Source organism: Sus scrofa, chromosome 6 (genome assembly GCF_054392235.1).
Source record: "Sus scrofa isolate SSC_HxYL_T2T_F1_AM1 chromosome 6, Sscrofa_HxYL_maternal_Yorkshire_Landrace_v2.0, whole genome shotgun sequence".
In the NCBI taxonomy this organism is placed as follows: domain Eukaryota; kingdom Metazoa; phylum Chordata; class Mammalia; order Artiodactyla; family Suidae; genus Sus; species Sus scrofa.
The window spans coordinates 154,334,744-154,351,943 of record NC_139388.1 but is presented as its reverse complement, the minus strand read 5'-3'; the positions used below and the strand labels follow the sequence as shown (position 1 = coordinate 154,351,943).

General features: G+C 36.2%; 1 protein-coding gene across 9 annotated transcripts in view; it reads right to left on the bottom strand.

The window, feature by feature from the left end:
* Positions 1–17,200, bottom strand: part of DOCK7 (dedicator of cytokinesis 7) — a 225,956-nt gene that overhangs the window by 27,493 nt on the left and 181,263 nt on the right. For all 9 annotated transcript variants that reach the window (XR_014808113.1, XM_021096544.2, XM_021096545.2 and 6 more), the window contains 8 exons: positions 16,155–16,251; positions 15,672–15,806; positions 13,495–13,647; positions 7,148–7,306; positions 6,361–6,461; positions 5,247–5,439; positions 2,864–3,007; positions 6–137 (listed from right to left, as the gene is read on the bottom strand). Coding sequence is in view for 8 of the 9 variants with exons in the window: in XM_021096544.2 (XP_020952203.2) it covers positions 6–137; positions 2,864–3,007; positions 5,247–5,439; positions 6,361–6,461; positions 7,148–7,306; positions 13,495–13,647; positions 15,672–15,806; positions 16,155–16,251 (1,114 nt within the window). In the remaining variant the exon portion in view is untranslated. The remainder of the gene's footprint in view (positions 1–5; positions 138–2,863; positions 3,008–5,246; positions 5,440–6,360; positions 6,462–7,147; positions 7,307–13,494; positions 13,648–15,671; positions 15,807–16,154; positions 16,252–17,200) is intronic.

The window sequence follows — 17,200 nt, the reverse complement described above, 5'->3', positions numbered from 1 at the left end:
ATTACCTGATGAACAATTTTGCTGAATGCTTCTTGAAGTTTACCATGAATCGTGGATAGTTTCTTTGCATCCCGATTAGCTTCATGAATAGGAATAAGTACTTTGTAAACCTCGTTAACTGCTTCATACATGCCAGCCTATAAGAATAATATGATATTGCTTTCTTTTACATCAGTAAGAAAGTGTAATTATGATTTATAAATTCACAATATTTCTAAGACAATATGGTTATTTTCTAATAGGACATTAAAAAAAAAACACTACCAACTTTTGATCTGACTAAGGCCTAATAAAATAATTTTGTACAATATACTATCTCTTCTGGATGGATGGATGAATATGTATTGTGTTTGTGTGTGCATTTAAAATATACACTCAAACACATATGCATATTTATATTTCTATATAATTTGAATTGGACATTTCTCTTTTATCTACCCAGTAATTAATTCACTAAAACAAATGTGTGTGTGTGTGTACTTATATATGCATATATACTTTTGCAGAAATGAATTCTGAGCAGAAGAATAAAAGGAACTCAATTACTACACCAGTCACAGATATGTGGATATCAGATAACCTGCGGCTGCCTAGGACACTAAAATTACATACTTTCCCAAAGTATTAAATTTGCACAAGAATACTTATTGGAACTCTCCTAAGGGAAGATCACTGGTCTTTAACGAAACATAACAAGGTTCTGAGCCACCAGATTTTATTCAACTAGGGGTCAGTTGGTCAGTGGTTGACCAAAGACTGATCTGGCTAAAATCAGAGTGATGGACAAAATGTTTTTATACTGCTACTCCACTCTTTTGTCTTTAATAATGGATTGGTGGCTCTAGTGAAGGAAAAGAGAGATACTTTCCAAGAGCCATTGAGTTTCCACTGCCTCACAAACCAGCAAACAAATTTTCCCATGGAAATAAACATATGGTTCTTTTATTTCTAATCAGCTCACAGGAATATATTTAAGCAATCATGCAGCTATAGTAGTAAAATATATTTATTGTACTAAAATGCCCCATAATTACTTTAATATTAAACAGATAAACTAAAACATAAGGCAATGCAAAATTACATGCTACTGTAAAATATAGGCTCCTGTAATATAGGTTACTGTACCTCAATCTAAATTCACTGCTGTGAATTACTAAGACCATATACACACAATGTATACTTATTAAAATATCCCATTAATAGCAAAAAAACTGTTTTCTCAGATCACTTAAATTGAAACTCAAGGAACAGAGATCCAGGGTAAGAATCAGGACAATCACAGTCTTCAAAAACAAGAAATTTTAGAGTGGACCAACACCTAATGTTCTTTGAGTCTCAGAATCATTATTACCTGAGTTGCTTCTAAGTGCCAATAGCAAAGAGAGGGTGATGACAGCAACCACACTAAAACTTACTTGGAGCCAGGCACTGTGAGAAGCACTTTACAAATGTTAACTCCTTTAATCCTGATAACATTCCTTGAGTTAGGTACTATTATTAAGTCATTTAATAGATAAGATAATCGAGGCAATGGGAGGTTGAGGAATTTGTGCCTGAAGTGACTGGGTAGAGGTTGAGGAATTTGTGCCTGAAGTGACTTAACTACTAAGATAGCAGAGACAGGATTTGAATTTTGGCTGTATGCCTTCTCAATCTACATTTGTACTCAATGTATTGTCGAGTAGGGTTAAGGCCAGGCGAAGCAATAACTAATTCCAAATCACAGTACAATGGGGAAGGAGGGAAGCATGGTAAGGCACATCAAGCTTCCCTTTTACTCTAACATGAGCCTCACTGTCTTCCAAAGCTTGGCGCTAGAACACAAAACACGCAGCAGAAAGGTCCCAGAAAGTAGGTGACCCCATCACCATGGTTCAAGAAAGTAAGAGGGATTCGGCATGCTATCTTTTCTTTGTCAAGAAACATCCCATCTCAGATCCACCTGACTGCTTCAATTCTTCCCCACAGATGTGGAGGGAAAAGGACTGAGGTTATACATGGGAGGGCAGGTCAGGCAAAGGATTCGGATAAAGTTCATAAAGGTCGTGATAACGTCTCAGTATCTACCTAATAAAGCTCACTGTGCAGTCAGTGGGATGAGTGGCGTAACTTTCCTGAGCACTAGGGCAATACTCAACACATTCAAAAGAAGATTCTCCTGGAGTTCCCGTCGTGACACAGTGGTTAACGAATCCGACTATGAACCATGAGGTTGCAGGTTCGGTCCCTGCCCTTGCTCAGTGGGTTAAGGATCCGGCGTTGCCGTGAGCTGTGGTGTAGGTTGCAGATGCAGCTCGGATCCCGCGTTGCTGTGGCTCTGGCGTACGCCGGCAGCTACAGCTCCGATTCAACCCCTAGCCTGGGAACCTCCATATGCCACGGGAGCAGCCCTAGAAAAAGCAAAAGATAAAAACAAAAACCAAAACAAAAGAAGATTCTCTCTTTCATCCAACAGACATGCTCCATATCTAAAGCCATGTTAGTCTACTAAAACAGGAACTTACTTGAAGCATTCAGAAACTTTCTGTGGTTTTTTTTTTTAAATAAGATTTTAAGGTTTTAGAAGATGATTGATGGTAAAAGTTTTGCAATCCCCCCCAACCCCCGCCAACAAAATCTCTTATAGACTAAGTGTTGGTCTGCAAACAAGCAAATGAAAAACACTGGAGGAAGTGACAGAATAAGATAAAAAGGAATAAACAACAAGGAGTCTAGAAAGAAAAATCTATTACCAAAGAGTCCTTAAGCTACTCAGGGAAAACTATCATAAAGGAAAAGTGGGGTCATAGGCAGAAAGAATAAATACACATGTCATTACTAATTAAGAAGTAACTGCGGGAAGAAATGAACAAGAGTCATCTACCATAGAGAAAGAAGCAGCTGCTTGTTCCAGCAATCCCACAAGTCCTGACTCAGTAAAGTATTTTCCAGAGCAGATACCTTCTTCATCTGGAGATACCACATCATCTGAGACTGCAGATTCTTCTAAAACATTAGATGAAATATTCTAGGAGGAAAATAATGTTTAAGGTTTGTGAAATGGAATTCATTTCTTAACACAAAAGATGTACACAAAAAGGTAACTCAAGGTGATATATACCTATCAGCTTAGGTCAAAAACAAACAAACAAAAAACAGGGTAGTCACTGCAAAGATAAAAGACAAATCTCCAAAAAGTTTTTTTGTTTTGAAGATGACAATAAAATGATACCACTGCAAGATAACTTTTCCGCTAATAAAAAGTTGTAGAAAGAAAAGTAATGGGGGAGTTCCTGTTGTGACTCAGTGGGTTATGAACCCAACTAGTTTAGTATCCATGAGGACGCGGGTTTGATCCCTGGCCTCACTCAGTGGGTTAAGGACCCAGTGCTGCCATGAGCTGTGGTGAAGGTCGCAGACATGGCTCAGGGCCCGTGCTGCTGTGGCTGTGGCGTAGGTTGGCAGCTGCAGCTCTGATTCGACCTCTAGCCTGGGAACTTACACATACTGTAGATATGGCCCTAAAAAGCAAAAAGCAAAAAATAAAAAATAAAAAAAGGGAAAAATCATGGGCTAAGGTAAATCATGGTACCACACAGAACATCTAAAGAGACTTAAACAGTCTTTATTTTATTTACTTATTTTTATTTTTAAGGCTGAAACTGCAGAATATGGAAGTTCCTGGGCTAGGGGTCGAATCAGAGCTGCAGCTGCAGGCCTACACCAAGCAATGCCAGATCTGAGCCACATCTGTGACCTAGGCTGCAACTTGCAAGCAATGCCTGATCCTTATCCTACTGCAGCGAGGCCAGAGATCAAAACCGTACCCTCTCGGACACTATGCTGGGTTCTTAACCCACTGAGCCACAAAAGGAACTCCAAAGAGTTTTTACTTTTAACTTAACTGATCTTGCCAAAACTTCCTATGAGGGAAATAAAGGTACAAAAACAGTCCCTTGGCTTGCCTAATAGACATCAAGTTAATGAAAAAACTCAGATATAATAAAAACCTTCTTACCCAATGATATTGGGATCAGCCATTATTTCTAAAAAGGAAATGATATACACATACCTTAAATATTTTACTTTAACCTAAATATTCATAGTAGATATATACTCATTTGTAATTTATTGAAGTAGGTCTAAGGCCTTTCCTGTGTGTATAGGTCTCCAGATCAGAGTTTCATATAATCTCTCTTGACTAAATAGCCATAATGTCCCCTCACCTCTTCATCTAAGATTTCCAGTTTTGGTTTCTTTAGAGTAAAAACTTGAACTTAAAAGATTTATCAAATTATCCTGGATTTCTAGAAGCTTGCCCCCCAATCTTTTTGTATTTGTCCAATCCAAAATTAATTCAAGAGCAACTGTTTTGCAGACTCACTTTTATCAAATCTTTGCAAAATATTCAACTTAGTTTTCACAGAAACAATAACTGACTTTCTTTCTGCATTTAGATTTATCAGAGGACATTAATATTTCATTAAATTCTGTAACGTCCTAAACTGGCATTAACAGATTTCAAAGAAAAGAGAAGCATAACTGACTCTTGGTAAGCAAAGAATTCACTAGTGGGTGAGAGGTATGTAACTATATTAGAGGGTAAAGTGCCATCTCTGGTCATGTATTAGCATATTTTATATAGGGAATGGAGAATATTGGTTTATCTGCTATGTTAAGTAAAGCCATTTAAGAGTTTCTACTTAGGAATTTCTGTGGTGGCATAGCAGGAAACGAATTCGACTAGGAACCACGAGGTCGCGGGTTTGATCCCTGTCCTCGCTCAGTGGCTTGGATCCGGTGTTGCAGTGGCTGTGGTGTAGGACGACAGCTGTAGCCCCGATTTGACCCCTAGCCTGGGAACCTCAATATGCCTTGAGTGCAGCCCTAAAAAGAAAAAAAAAAAAAAAAAAAGAGTTTCTACTCAGTTCTGATTCTCAGTATTGTGAATGTATTATATAGATGCTCCAAAGTTCACAGCAGTAGAGGCAAAAAGAATAAATATGCACAGCACTGATAATTCAGAGGTAAGAAAACACGGAAAGAGAATTAACACTACTCTTTAGAAACACATTAACAAGGAATACTCTTTAGAAACATATTAATGAAAGTGACAGTGATATGTTCATTTCACTTGTGAAGCACCACCTTCAGTCTCTACGCTTTCCTTACGAGCTTTACGAGCTGAATCAATCTAACACTAGTAAGAAAAGTTAAATCCAAAAAAGGACATACCTTGATTGACTAAAAATCTGGCAGTTTCCTACCTGAAATGTTACACATCCCACAGGAAGATATTTCCGGTCCTCGAGCATGCTCAGATATTCAGCAACAAGCGCTGCTGAGTGAACAAGGCACTGGGCAGCTTCGGCGTGATTGCTGCGTTCCGAGTGCTTGCCAGCCATGTTCTGCAACCAGGTCAGTCGCAGGTCTGGAGAGGTCTGGTAGCCCTTGGCAATTCTAATTAGAAGAGAAATTCTTCTCAATTAGCATGTGCTTCCCAGGCTGAAAGGGAGTTCACATTGTTTGTTGAGTGTTTACTTATTCAGTCTTAGTTGTCCAGATTGCTTGTTCAGTGTCACTGCATACAAGCTAATCAGACAAATTTTTGAGTGGTGTGAAAACGTCTTTTGAGTATGCTTAGAGGAATAACTGTGGGCCCATGAAATGGTAATATTAGCTTTTTGCATGGTGGGGGTGCCTAAAAAAAGATTTATATTAAATTTGGCCACTGAGGAAACAATCAGAGAAAAACTGGGAATTTACGTCTTCATTAAGGGAACATAAACAAGTTTTATATTCAAGGAAAAAAATATAAAAGATTTATAAAATATCTTCTTTAAAGAAAATACTTGTTTTATTTGTGCCTTTAAAGAACATCAAAACTGTAAAAAAAGAAGGTTATATGGCAAAGAAAAGTCAAGTTCTACTTACACCTTTCAAGATACACCAGGAATTAGAAAACACAAACTATGTCCCTACAAATATTATCCTATAGGCATAACCGTATTTAAAATCAGGGAAACTAATGTAGTAAAACATTAATACACTGTATTTTATCCCTAAAGAATTGACTTTTACATTTAAAATATGAGTCTTGGGCCTTCCTAAGAAGTCTAGAGCCCAGGGCGCCAAGTTGTTAAATATGTTATCACTATAATTAAAAATCCTCTTGTTTTTGCTTGCCAATGAACATACCAAACGATTATTCATAGTTCTGAAAAGAGGAAGTGACACAGGGATCTGAAAAAAACCACATTCTGACTTTTCAATTACCATTAGAAAATGACAATTTTTGTATTTTTTTAATCCCATGTTTTCCGTGCATCTTACTAATTTAAGTCCATTATACAAGGTATAAGTGAATCAAACAAATGCTACCTGTACATCAGGTCAATCAACATTTCAGGATCCTCCTGGTGTTCCTTCATTTTAACAGTATCAGAAAGGATCATATGGAGATTGAAAACCAAATCTTGGACCTGTAACAGAGAATTGTTATGAAAAACATTCTTCAATTGTCATTCATTCACAATTACTATATTAGTTTGGATGGTATTTTAGATAAGCATCTAAAGATTTCAAAACAAATAGTATGATTTTGTTATCCCTCTCAAGAGTGTGTATATGTTGGTACATTTTGGCTGCCAGGCAGCAAACTTTCCGCAGACTGTTTTTTCCATTCTCGCACCTGGAAACAAGTAGAGCTCTAAGTAGAAAGAGAATAAATATAGGCAGATAGCACAGGAGGAAGGAAAAGGAAATTCTCTCTTGTGTTTCATATTTTCCAAAATGTAGTTTGTAAAAACTTTAGTTTTTTGAGGCAAATCACTGTTTCATAAATAAGTGGGAATACTAAACAATAAAAAAGAAAAGAAAAGAAAGAAAAGTGGGAATACTGTTTCACCATAAAGCCTTTTGTTTGTCTATACTCCCTAAGTATACCGTTCTCTTTGGTACAAATGCACAGAATTAAACACCAAAGGTATTTATCATTCTGAGAAGGAAGGGTGGCTTATTGAAACAAAAATATTCAGCACTATCTATGTTATGCTATGATATATGTAGGTTCCTCCAGTAAAAACCAGAGTTTGATTGAACATTTTGGAAAGTGCCTATTTACGATGCCTGTTTTTCAATTTATGCTCTAAAACGTAGTATTTCTGACCTGATCAGGAAATGTCGTTTCTCTCAATTCCAGATCTTCTTCAGCATATGTCAGTATAGTCTTTAGAGAACGTCTTAAGAATTCCTCGTTAAAATTCTGCGACGTGCCCACCAAGGAAGACAGTGACATGGTTACCTGCATTTTAACCCTGGCGAAGTTCTGTAACAGAGAAATTGTCAGGTAAACATTTAATGTAAAAAAAGCTTAAAGGCAAAAAGCTCATTTTTTTTTTTTTAATCCTAAAAAAGAAAAGATCAGTTAAAAAAAAAAACGAACATTCTAAGGTAAATATTTTTGAAAAAGTAATGAATGTATATATTGAAATAGTATTTTTAAAAAGGACATAAAACTTAGAATCTTGCTGTAGTAAGAGGCTACAAAACAGAGTGAATAAAAAGTTATGTTAGGCTTGAATTAGAAGTTGTGCCTAGACTTTTACCTAATTCATCTATTATGAGGTAAATGCTATTCATAGTAACACCATTTTTACGGATAAGTTAGAGAACTTTTTGACTGCTCTCACAAAAGTCTTAAGTGTTAGGTGTGGTCCTTACACTCTAGCCCCTTTCATTGGGTCCATTGCTACGATCAAAGTAACTTTACACATCCTGTATAAAGTAACTTAAAGGCAGAATCTTTGGAGTGATGCCTCTAAGAGTTTACATTCTTCTTTTTTTCTACAAATTCATTTCTGTCCCACCATTCCCCACTATGAAAGCACTCTTAAGAGGTTGTCAGTGGTAACCTATAATTGCCAAATCCAAGATACTTTTTGTCAATATTCTACTTGACATCGCTGTATATTTAAATACATTTACCTTTTCCTTGAAAATTGCCTGTCTTACCTTCAGCGGTACCACTTTATCCTGATTTTCTTATTCTTTATCTATTCCTTTTCTGTCTCCTTTATTCCTCGATTGTCCTTAAGCGTCAGTGTTACCAAAGATTCAGTCAAGAAATCTTTCACTTGTCATATTCTAAAGAGCCTCGTCCATTTCTTTGCTTTCAACCAGTATAGATACATGTCTATGTCTTCAGCTCATTATTTTTCTCTAGAGCTCTAAACTATTATATTTTTACTAGATGGCTCCTTATGAGATGCCTGATTTTGAGGCATGGATGCCTCAATTTTAACACTTCTAAAATACCTTCTTTTCCTATTGATTAAATAAATGGTGCTACTATTCCTAGAGTCAGTCGTTCAAGCCAAAATTCTAGGAGTCATTCCAGAGTCATTTTCCTCCTCATTATTCTTACAATAAGTCCAATCAACACCATCCTCCAATCTGTTCCAACCTGTTCTTTCCCCACTCCCAATGCTATTGCTTTGGTTTACACCTTTATCATTTCTTACCTGGATTACTGAAAAAACTTCCTAATCAATCTTTCTGCCTTTTTATTCCCCAGCATTATCAGGGGAATTTCTGTAAAATATAAATCTGAACACATCACTCCTCTCTTTAAAATACTCCAATGGCTGCTCATAGCTTTTTTCTTTTTTCCATTTCTTTCAACGGCTGTACTTGTGGCACAGGAAGTTCCCAGGGCAGGGGTCAAATTGGAGCTGCAGCTGCAGCCTACTCTACAGCTATGGCAACACTGGATCCGAGCTGCATCTGTAACCTACATCATAGCTTGTGGCAATGCCAGATCCTTAACCCGCTGAGCAAGGCCAGGAATAAAACCTGCATCCTCACAGAGACAACAACGGGTCCTTAACCTGCTGAGCCACAATGGGAACTCCTGCTGCTCATAGCTTTGAGGATAAAATTCAAATATTTGACTCGGTAAATATGTCAAATTATATGGTGGGAACTGAGAATATAGTGAACTGAAAGTATAGTGACAAAGAAGTATCTGCCATATGATAGCTTGGTCTAGACTTTTTTTTCTTTTTTCATATTTTTAGGGCCACGCCCTCAGCACCATATGGAAGTCCCTAAGGGTCGAATCAGAGCTGTAGCTGCTGGCCTGCACCACAGCCACAGCAACACCAGATCCGAGCTTTGCCTGCAACCTATGCCACAGCTCACAGCAATGCTGGATCCTTAACCCACTGAGCAAGGCCAGGGATCCAAACCCACATCCTCAAGGATACTAGTCAGATTTGTTAACCACTGAGCCACGGAAGGAACTCCTAGACTTTCAATTACAACTTCATCTCTTATTACTCTCTAAGCCATAACAATTAAGATATCTAGGGAAAAAAAAAAAAAAACAACAGCCTTCTTTGTTTGCCTGTTTCCTTCTCTCATCTCCGTGTCTTCCTAATTTATGTATATGCCATTTACCAACACAGTTCTCTCCATCTACTTTATCCACCTGCTGGACAATTCTTCACCCTTAGTTCCAGGATCTCCTCTTCCTGAAAACCCATTCCTGAGAGCATAAGCTATTTTTTTCTATGCGTACTCAGTCCCCTATGCTTACCTCGCATTATATTAACAGCAAACACTTATTCAGCATTTGCTCAGAGCCAGTTACTGAGATAAGTATTTTCCTTCATTTATATAACCCTCACAAAACCATCTGAGGTAGGTCTTATTACTATTATTAGTGGAACATTACCTTTTCATCTCTTCCCACAGTAGATGCTAAGCTACTTGAAAATAAAGACTATCCTTTTATCCATGCTTGCCCAGTGCCTACTAGAGTAGCTAGAAAACAATTCAATACTTAGTTCTAGTATCTCTTGAATCTATAAACTGCATAAAACCACTGCCAGTTATAAATTACTTATTCCTTTTTAGAGGCACTGCCTGACACTAAAATGATATACATGACCTATTTTTATCCTATTATATAAAGTGTTCTTAAATAAAATAACAGGAAAATATAACAAGAAAACACCAAGTGTAGTCAAATTTTAGGGACTTTATTTCAAAAACTAAACAGGATCTATAAAATAACTAGATTCTTTTGTTACGGATTAAGAAAGAGGATGTGGCTTCCAGTAAATAGAGGACAGTGAGAAGCAAGTTCCTACTTCTCCTGGACTTCATACAAAAATAAAAGACGTATAGAAAAAAAATCTACAAACTCTGTTTCAGCAAAATGAAGAGACTGATATAACCCATTTATTAGAAAAGTGCATAAGAGTTACCAAGACGAGCTAAGATAGGAAGCAATTTCAATGGAAGGCAAGGAGGGACTAGTAAATAGTGAGGAATTCTAAGGTGCAGATTTCAGGAACAATGAGAAAAATACTTCTTTTACATAAGAAATCCACTGTGAAGTGATAAAACTGTCTTGAAAATGGAGTGAGCTAAAAATCTGGGAAGACTGGACAGAAATGCATTGATCAGAAACCTCAGGAAATTAGGCAAGAGTAAGTACAAAAGCAAAACTCTCATGACACACACATTCCTGAAAGAAAGTTCTACAAATACCTGGGCCAAGATAAACTAATTCATTCTATGTTAAGTAATAAAAATGTAAAGAAGATCAGTGAAACTCATCGGATAAACAATAACTAATAGAAACCTGTGGTCATAAAACATGAAAATTCTAATAAAATATTTTGCTTTAAATTATAAAAAATTTATGAAGCCATTAACTTTAGGAAGGAAGAAAATGGCAAAAATAAAAAAAAAAACATCAAGGAAAGCCACTGCGATAGCAAGGATTTTTTTATATCCTTCCCCTAAGAACCAATATTCACTAGCTTGGTGGCAATATTGCCCCTATTGATAATGCATGCTTAAGGAAATAGAGTACTGAAGGTATTACATAATTATAAAGGTAATCATTAGAGCAATATTAACTTTCTTAAATATGATAAATGCTGCACCTTCAAAATAAGGTAAAATGACTATAAAGTACAGGATGAAAACAATCAACCAAACTTTTCAAGGACAGGAGTGGGGAAACACAGCAAAATAATACAACACAAATCCAGGATGAATCTGATACAACAACACTATAAAGTTTAATTCAACTTAGAAATTGGATTACAAGGCAAAACACAACTCATTCTGTATATGAGATATATCATCTAAAATAAAGTGATTCAAAAAGTGAAAACAAATGGACAAGCAAAGGTAACTGAAGCCACATTTAAATGAGAAAGAAAAGAAAGGTAAAACATACACCCAATCAAAAAATGGGAGATCTAAACAGACATTTCTCCAAAGAAGACAATCAGATGGCCAAAAAAAGCACCTGAAAAGATGCTCGACATTGCTAATTATTGGAGAGATGCAAGTAAAACCACAATGAGGTATCACCTCACACCAGTCAAAATGGCAATCATCAAGAGTCTACAAACAGTAAATGCTGGAGAGGGTGTGGAGAAAAGGGAGCCTCCAGAAAAGGTAAACTAGTGCAACCACTATAGAGGACAGTATGGAGGTTCCTTTAAAAACTAAACATAGGGAGTTCCCGTCGTGGCGCAGTGGTTAACAAATCCGACTAGGAACCATGAGGTTGCAGGTTCGGTCCCTGCCCTTGCTCAGTGGGTTAACGATCCGGCATTGCCGTGAGCTGTGGTGTAGTTTGCAGACGCGGCTCGGATCCCGCGTTGCTGTGGCTCTGGCATAGGTCAGGGGCTACAGCTCCGATTCAACCCCTAGCCTGGGAACCTCCATATGCCGCGGGAGCGGCCCAAGAAATAGTAACAACAACAACAACAACAACAACAACAACAACAACAAAAAGACAAAAGACAAAAAAAAAAAAAAAAAAAAAAAACTAAACATAGAACTACTATATGATCCAGCAATCCCACCCTTGGGCATATATCCAGAGAAAGCCGTAATTCACAAAGATACATGCACCGAAATGTCACTGCAGCACTGTTTACAATAGCTGAGTCATGGGAGCAACCTAAATGTCCATTGACAGAGAAATGGATAAGGAAGATGTGGTACATGCATACAATGGAATATTATTCAGCCATAAAAAGAATGAAATAATGTCATTTGTAGCAACATGGATGGACAGAGATCATACTGAGTGAAGTAAGTCATATGGAGAAAGACAAATATCATATGTTATCACCTGTAAGTAGCATCTAATAAAAATGATACAAAAGAACTTATTTATAAAACAGAAACAAACTCACAGATTTCAAAGCCAAACTTAGGGCTGCCACAGATGAAACTGTGAGGGGGATCAGGGGAGAAACTAGGAGGATGGGAATAACATATATACACTGCTGTATAAAATAGATAATGAACAAGAACCCACTGAATAGCACTAGGAAAATCTACTCAGTTTGTCATAACCTACATGTGGAAAAAAGAATGGATCTATGTATATGAATAACTGACCCGCTGTGCTGTACATCGGAACAAAACATTGTAAGTCAACTATACGCCAATAAAACTAAAGAAAAAAAAAAAAAAAGAAAGAATGCAGAGGTATCTTCAGAAGTATCTTTATTCCACACAAGATGGAATCTAGGCCTAAAAGACTAATTTAGATCTTTTTCAATTCTAAAGGAAGATGTAATAGTTACGAATATCAATACACCAAATAAGAGTTAAAGGAAAAAGAAATAATGCAGAGGCTTTAAATCATCTCCTTCTGCCCACAAAAAGGACCAAAAATAAACAAGACTATGGAAAAACAAAATAATGTAAATAATAAGGTTTATTTGTTTGTTTAACTCAATACTCTGAAAATAGAGTGCTGCTTCTTTTTAAATGCTTGTGTAACACTCATAAAAATATTACGTGCTTGGACACATAAACACACACATGCACAGGACCAAAAAGGAGACATAATATATAAATTGTATGATTACTCTGCACTAAAACTAACACCAAAACTTTAAAACTCTGGGTTAAAAAGAAAATAAAAACTGAAATTACAGAATACCTACAAAATGAGAACAGTGAAAATACTATATATCAGAATCAGTGAGATACCAAAAGCATGCACAAAGGAACTTAAATACCTTAAATACTTACATGAGTAAAAATAAATAAATTAAACACTTGACTCAAAAAGTTTGGAAAAAACAACAGATCAAATTAATTATCAAATTAAAAATGCAAATGAAAACATGGAATTCTTCAAAGACTATAATCATAAAATATCAAGCCAAGACATTTAAATCCTTAATATTCCTTAGTATTGCTTTCATTTCACTCGATGATAATTAAAAGTTACAACAATTCAACAAACATTTATATTCTAAATCTATACAACTATATGCTATTTTTGGTATAGGGAGCAAAACTGGAGATTTAGATTTTTATAAGATATCTACAGAAAGATAGTCTAAGATTAGACTCCAAATATACAAAAAAAAATTCCATGCTCCCTCAAAACCCCTTTAGTAGATACTGCACGTTACATTTCATCATAAATCCAGAGATAAAGTCCTACAATGAAATACTTACATTCCCAATCTCAAAGTTCTGTCTCATAAGTAGGTAAAGGGAGGCGCTAGCATGTGACCGTATTGTACTGATGCTACTGCTACAGTGCCGGAGAAGCCGGAGGCATAAATCTGCACACTGCTCTGTCTCTTCTTCAAACAGGAGTTCAGGGAACTGTAAGGAAACAATACCAACACTGAATTTAGGCAGTAAAAGCTCTAGAGATATGTTGATTTAGCCTGATGTAGAGATATGTTGGAATAACCCAGGAATTAGAATGGTTAAGGCACAATATTTGCTAATGGTTAATAATAGGGACAGACTGGACTCAAATACTGATCATGCTGATAATGTGACCTGGGACAGGTTTTCCCATCCATAAAATGAGCCTAATTGTATAATCTACATGGGAGTGTAGGAGTATCTTAGATTAGATACTAATAAATCAGTCTTTATGTGGGGAAAACAGTACAGTAACTACACATAATAATTCTGGTTTCTATTATCAGAATAATAGGTTTCTATTATTGCAAAATAGTTTATAACATATTTTCACCGGCTATTTCATCAACAGGTCTGCATTCCATCTTATAAGATGAAAAAAATAAATAGGTACCTTCAAGATTTAAGACTTGGAGTTCCCGTCGGGGCGCAGCAGAAACGAATCCTACTAGGAACCATGAGGTTAAGGGTTCAATCCCTGGCCTCACTCAGTGGGTTAAGGATCTGGTGTTGCCATGAGCTGTGGTGTAGGTCACAGACGTGGCTCAGACCTGGTGTTGCTGTGGCTCTGGAGCAGGCCAGCAGCTATACCTGTGATTCAACCCCTAGCCTGGGAACCTCCATATGCCACGGCCTAAAAAGACAAAAGACAAAAAAACAAACAAAAAAAGATTTAAGAATATACACATTTCCAGGGAAAAACAAGCATAGGAAATAACTATTTGAAGTAGCTGAACAAACAAAAGTAACTCCATTTACCATAGGATAATTTCAATGAACTGAACTACTTAAACATTGAATTCTTGATAAATCAAGTCAATAAGGAACACTCAAAACAAGATAAAGAGAAAATAAGGAAAGTCCCATATTTAAAATAAGCTATTAATTTCAGGCCCTAGTCCATATCAGAAACACTTTTTTTAAAGCCAGAAGCTGGATAAAGGTAATCCATTTAAGAAAGAAACTCCAGGATTTCCCTTGTGGCACAGCAGGTTAAGGATCTGGTATTGTCACTGCACTGGTACAGGTTCGATCCCTGGCCTGGGAACTTTCATGTGCCACAGGTGCAGCCAAAAAGAAAAAGAAATTCCAAAAGGCAAGCAGTCGAGAAAAGGCAAACAGGAATCAAGGGTTTCAGGTTATTACTAAAGTTTTAACTATAAATATATATAGTTATAAAAATATAATCAGCGAATGTGTCAAATGATCTTAGACAATGTTAATAAAGAAATTAATGTCTGATGAAACAGCAGGTACAAAAATAACCCAACTTTGAACCCTCCCATGCTGTTGGTGGGAATTTAAATTGGTGCAACCACTTTGGAGGACAGTATGGAGGTTCCTTAAAAAACTAAATATTGAACTACCATATGATTCAGCAATCCCACTCCTGGGCATATATCCAGAGAAAACCATAATTCAAAAAGATACATGCACCCCAATGTTCATAGCAGCACTATTTACAATAGCCAAGACATAGAAGCAACCTAAACGTCCACCAACAGATAAATGTATAAGGACAAATGGAATACTACTCAGCCATAAAAAAATAACAAAATTATGCCATTTGCAGCTACCTGGATGGACCTTGAGATTATCATACTGAGTGAAGTTAGAAAGACTAATATCATATGTTATCATTTAGATGTGGCATCTAATAAAAATAATACAAAAGTACTTATTTATAAAACAGAAACAAACTCACAGATTTCAAAATCACATATATGGTTACCTCAGGTGAACCCACTGTGGGGAGGGAGGAATTAGAAGGGTGAGAATAACATATACACACTATTGTATAAAGTGGACGGTTAACAAGAATCTACTGTACAGGCAAATCTACTCAATAGTTTGTAATAATCTATATGGGCAAAAAGAATGGATATATTTATATGCATAACCTATTCACTTTGCTGTACACTTGAAACTAATACATTTTAAGTCAACTAAAACTAAAACAAAAATAAATAACCTACCTTTGAAACCAGGGCTCTCTGAGTAGCAAAACAGTGTTGTAGATAAACTGCACTCTGGTTACAGGCCATGCTGTGTAGCAGCACTTTTAGCACCCCACCAAGGATGCTCTCTTTGGATTCTGTTACAGAAACTGTCTACAATTTTAAAATATAAAAATAAAATAGAGATATAACTGCAATTCAGTTCGGGAGATAAAATATGTCTATGTAATCAAATAAATAAATTTTAAAATAGGAAAATTATTAATAAAGGAAGATCTAGGAGGACCTCGAGGAAAAAAAACCCAGTAGGATTTGGGTAAGAGAAGAAACAGAGGAAAAAGAATGGATAGGTTTTAAATGAGAAAAAAAGAGGAGCAAGGACCTAACTTTTAGAAACTACTGATATTTAAATGTAATTATATGGCTCAGGAAAAAGTTCTTCCTCCAACCTCAATTTACCAAATCTATACTATTTTAAATTCCTCTTCTTTATGTTCTTACCTGGACAACAATCTCTAATGTATCCAAAATGATCAGATTTGCTTCAGTAGCCAGATTTCCATCAATCAGTGCTTCATGTTCAATCTCTGCTCTTGACCTAATACGAAATATTATAAGAAATTATATTTCCCTTTTAGAAAAGGCAATAAAGCTGTAACTCAAAAGACTTAAAGATGCACAGAAATAAAAAACTCAGAACAAAATTTTTCAATATTTGCCGAAATGCCAAGTTACAAGAGAATAAGGAAAAAGACAATATTTAACATAGTTTTAAATGTTTTGTTTTAAACTATATTTTGTTAACCATGCCAGTACAGACTTACTCATCTTATTACATTATTATGCCCTTAAAAGTATAAATATTTAGGGAGTTCCTGTCGTGGCACAGTGGTTAACGAATCCGATGAGGAACCATGAGGTTGCCAGTTTGATCCCTGGCCTTGCTCAGCAGGTTAAGGATCCAGCGTTGCCGAGAGCTGTGGGTGTAGGTTGCAGACACGGCTCAGATCCTGCGTTGCTGTGGCTCTGGCGTAGGCTGGTGGCTACATCTCTGATTAGACCCCTAGCCTGGGAACCTCCATATGCCAAGGGAGCAGCCCTAGAAAAGGCAGAAAGACCAAAAAAAAAAAAAAAGAAAAGAAAAAAAAAAGAAAAGTATAAGTAAATATTTAGCTCTCAGATGCAGTCAACACAGGAAAAACACTGCATTATTCAGAATGGCACGGACACTAGGTGGTGCTATGTGGGCTTGTATTAAGGACTGCTTTCATGTACGGCAATATCCAAAATGTTTAGTATATTCATATTACCATTTCAAAGATTTTCAATTTTGATTTTTTATTTAGGATAAAAGTCCTTTAAAAAAGTTTCCTCTAATTTCCCCTAATTTTTGATACAAACATTTTAATAAAGAAAATGATTTAACTCTTCAGTGAAACTCTGGATGGAATCACTCATTAGAAACAAAACTTGATGCAATACAGTGGTTTACTTAAATACCAATATTTACAGAAATGTTATTTAATGAAAATATAAAACTTAAGAAT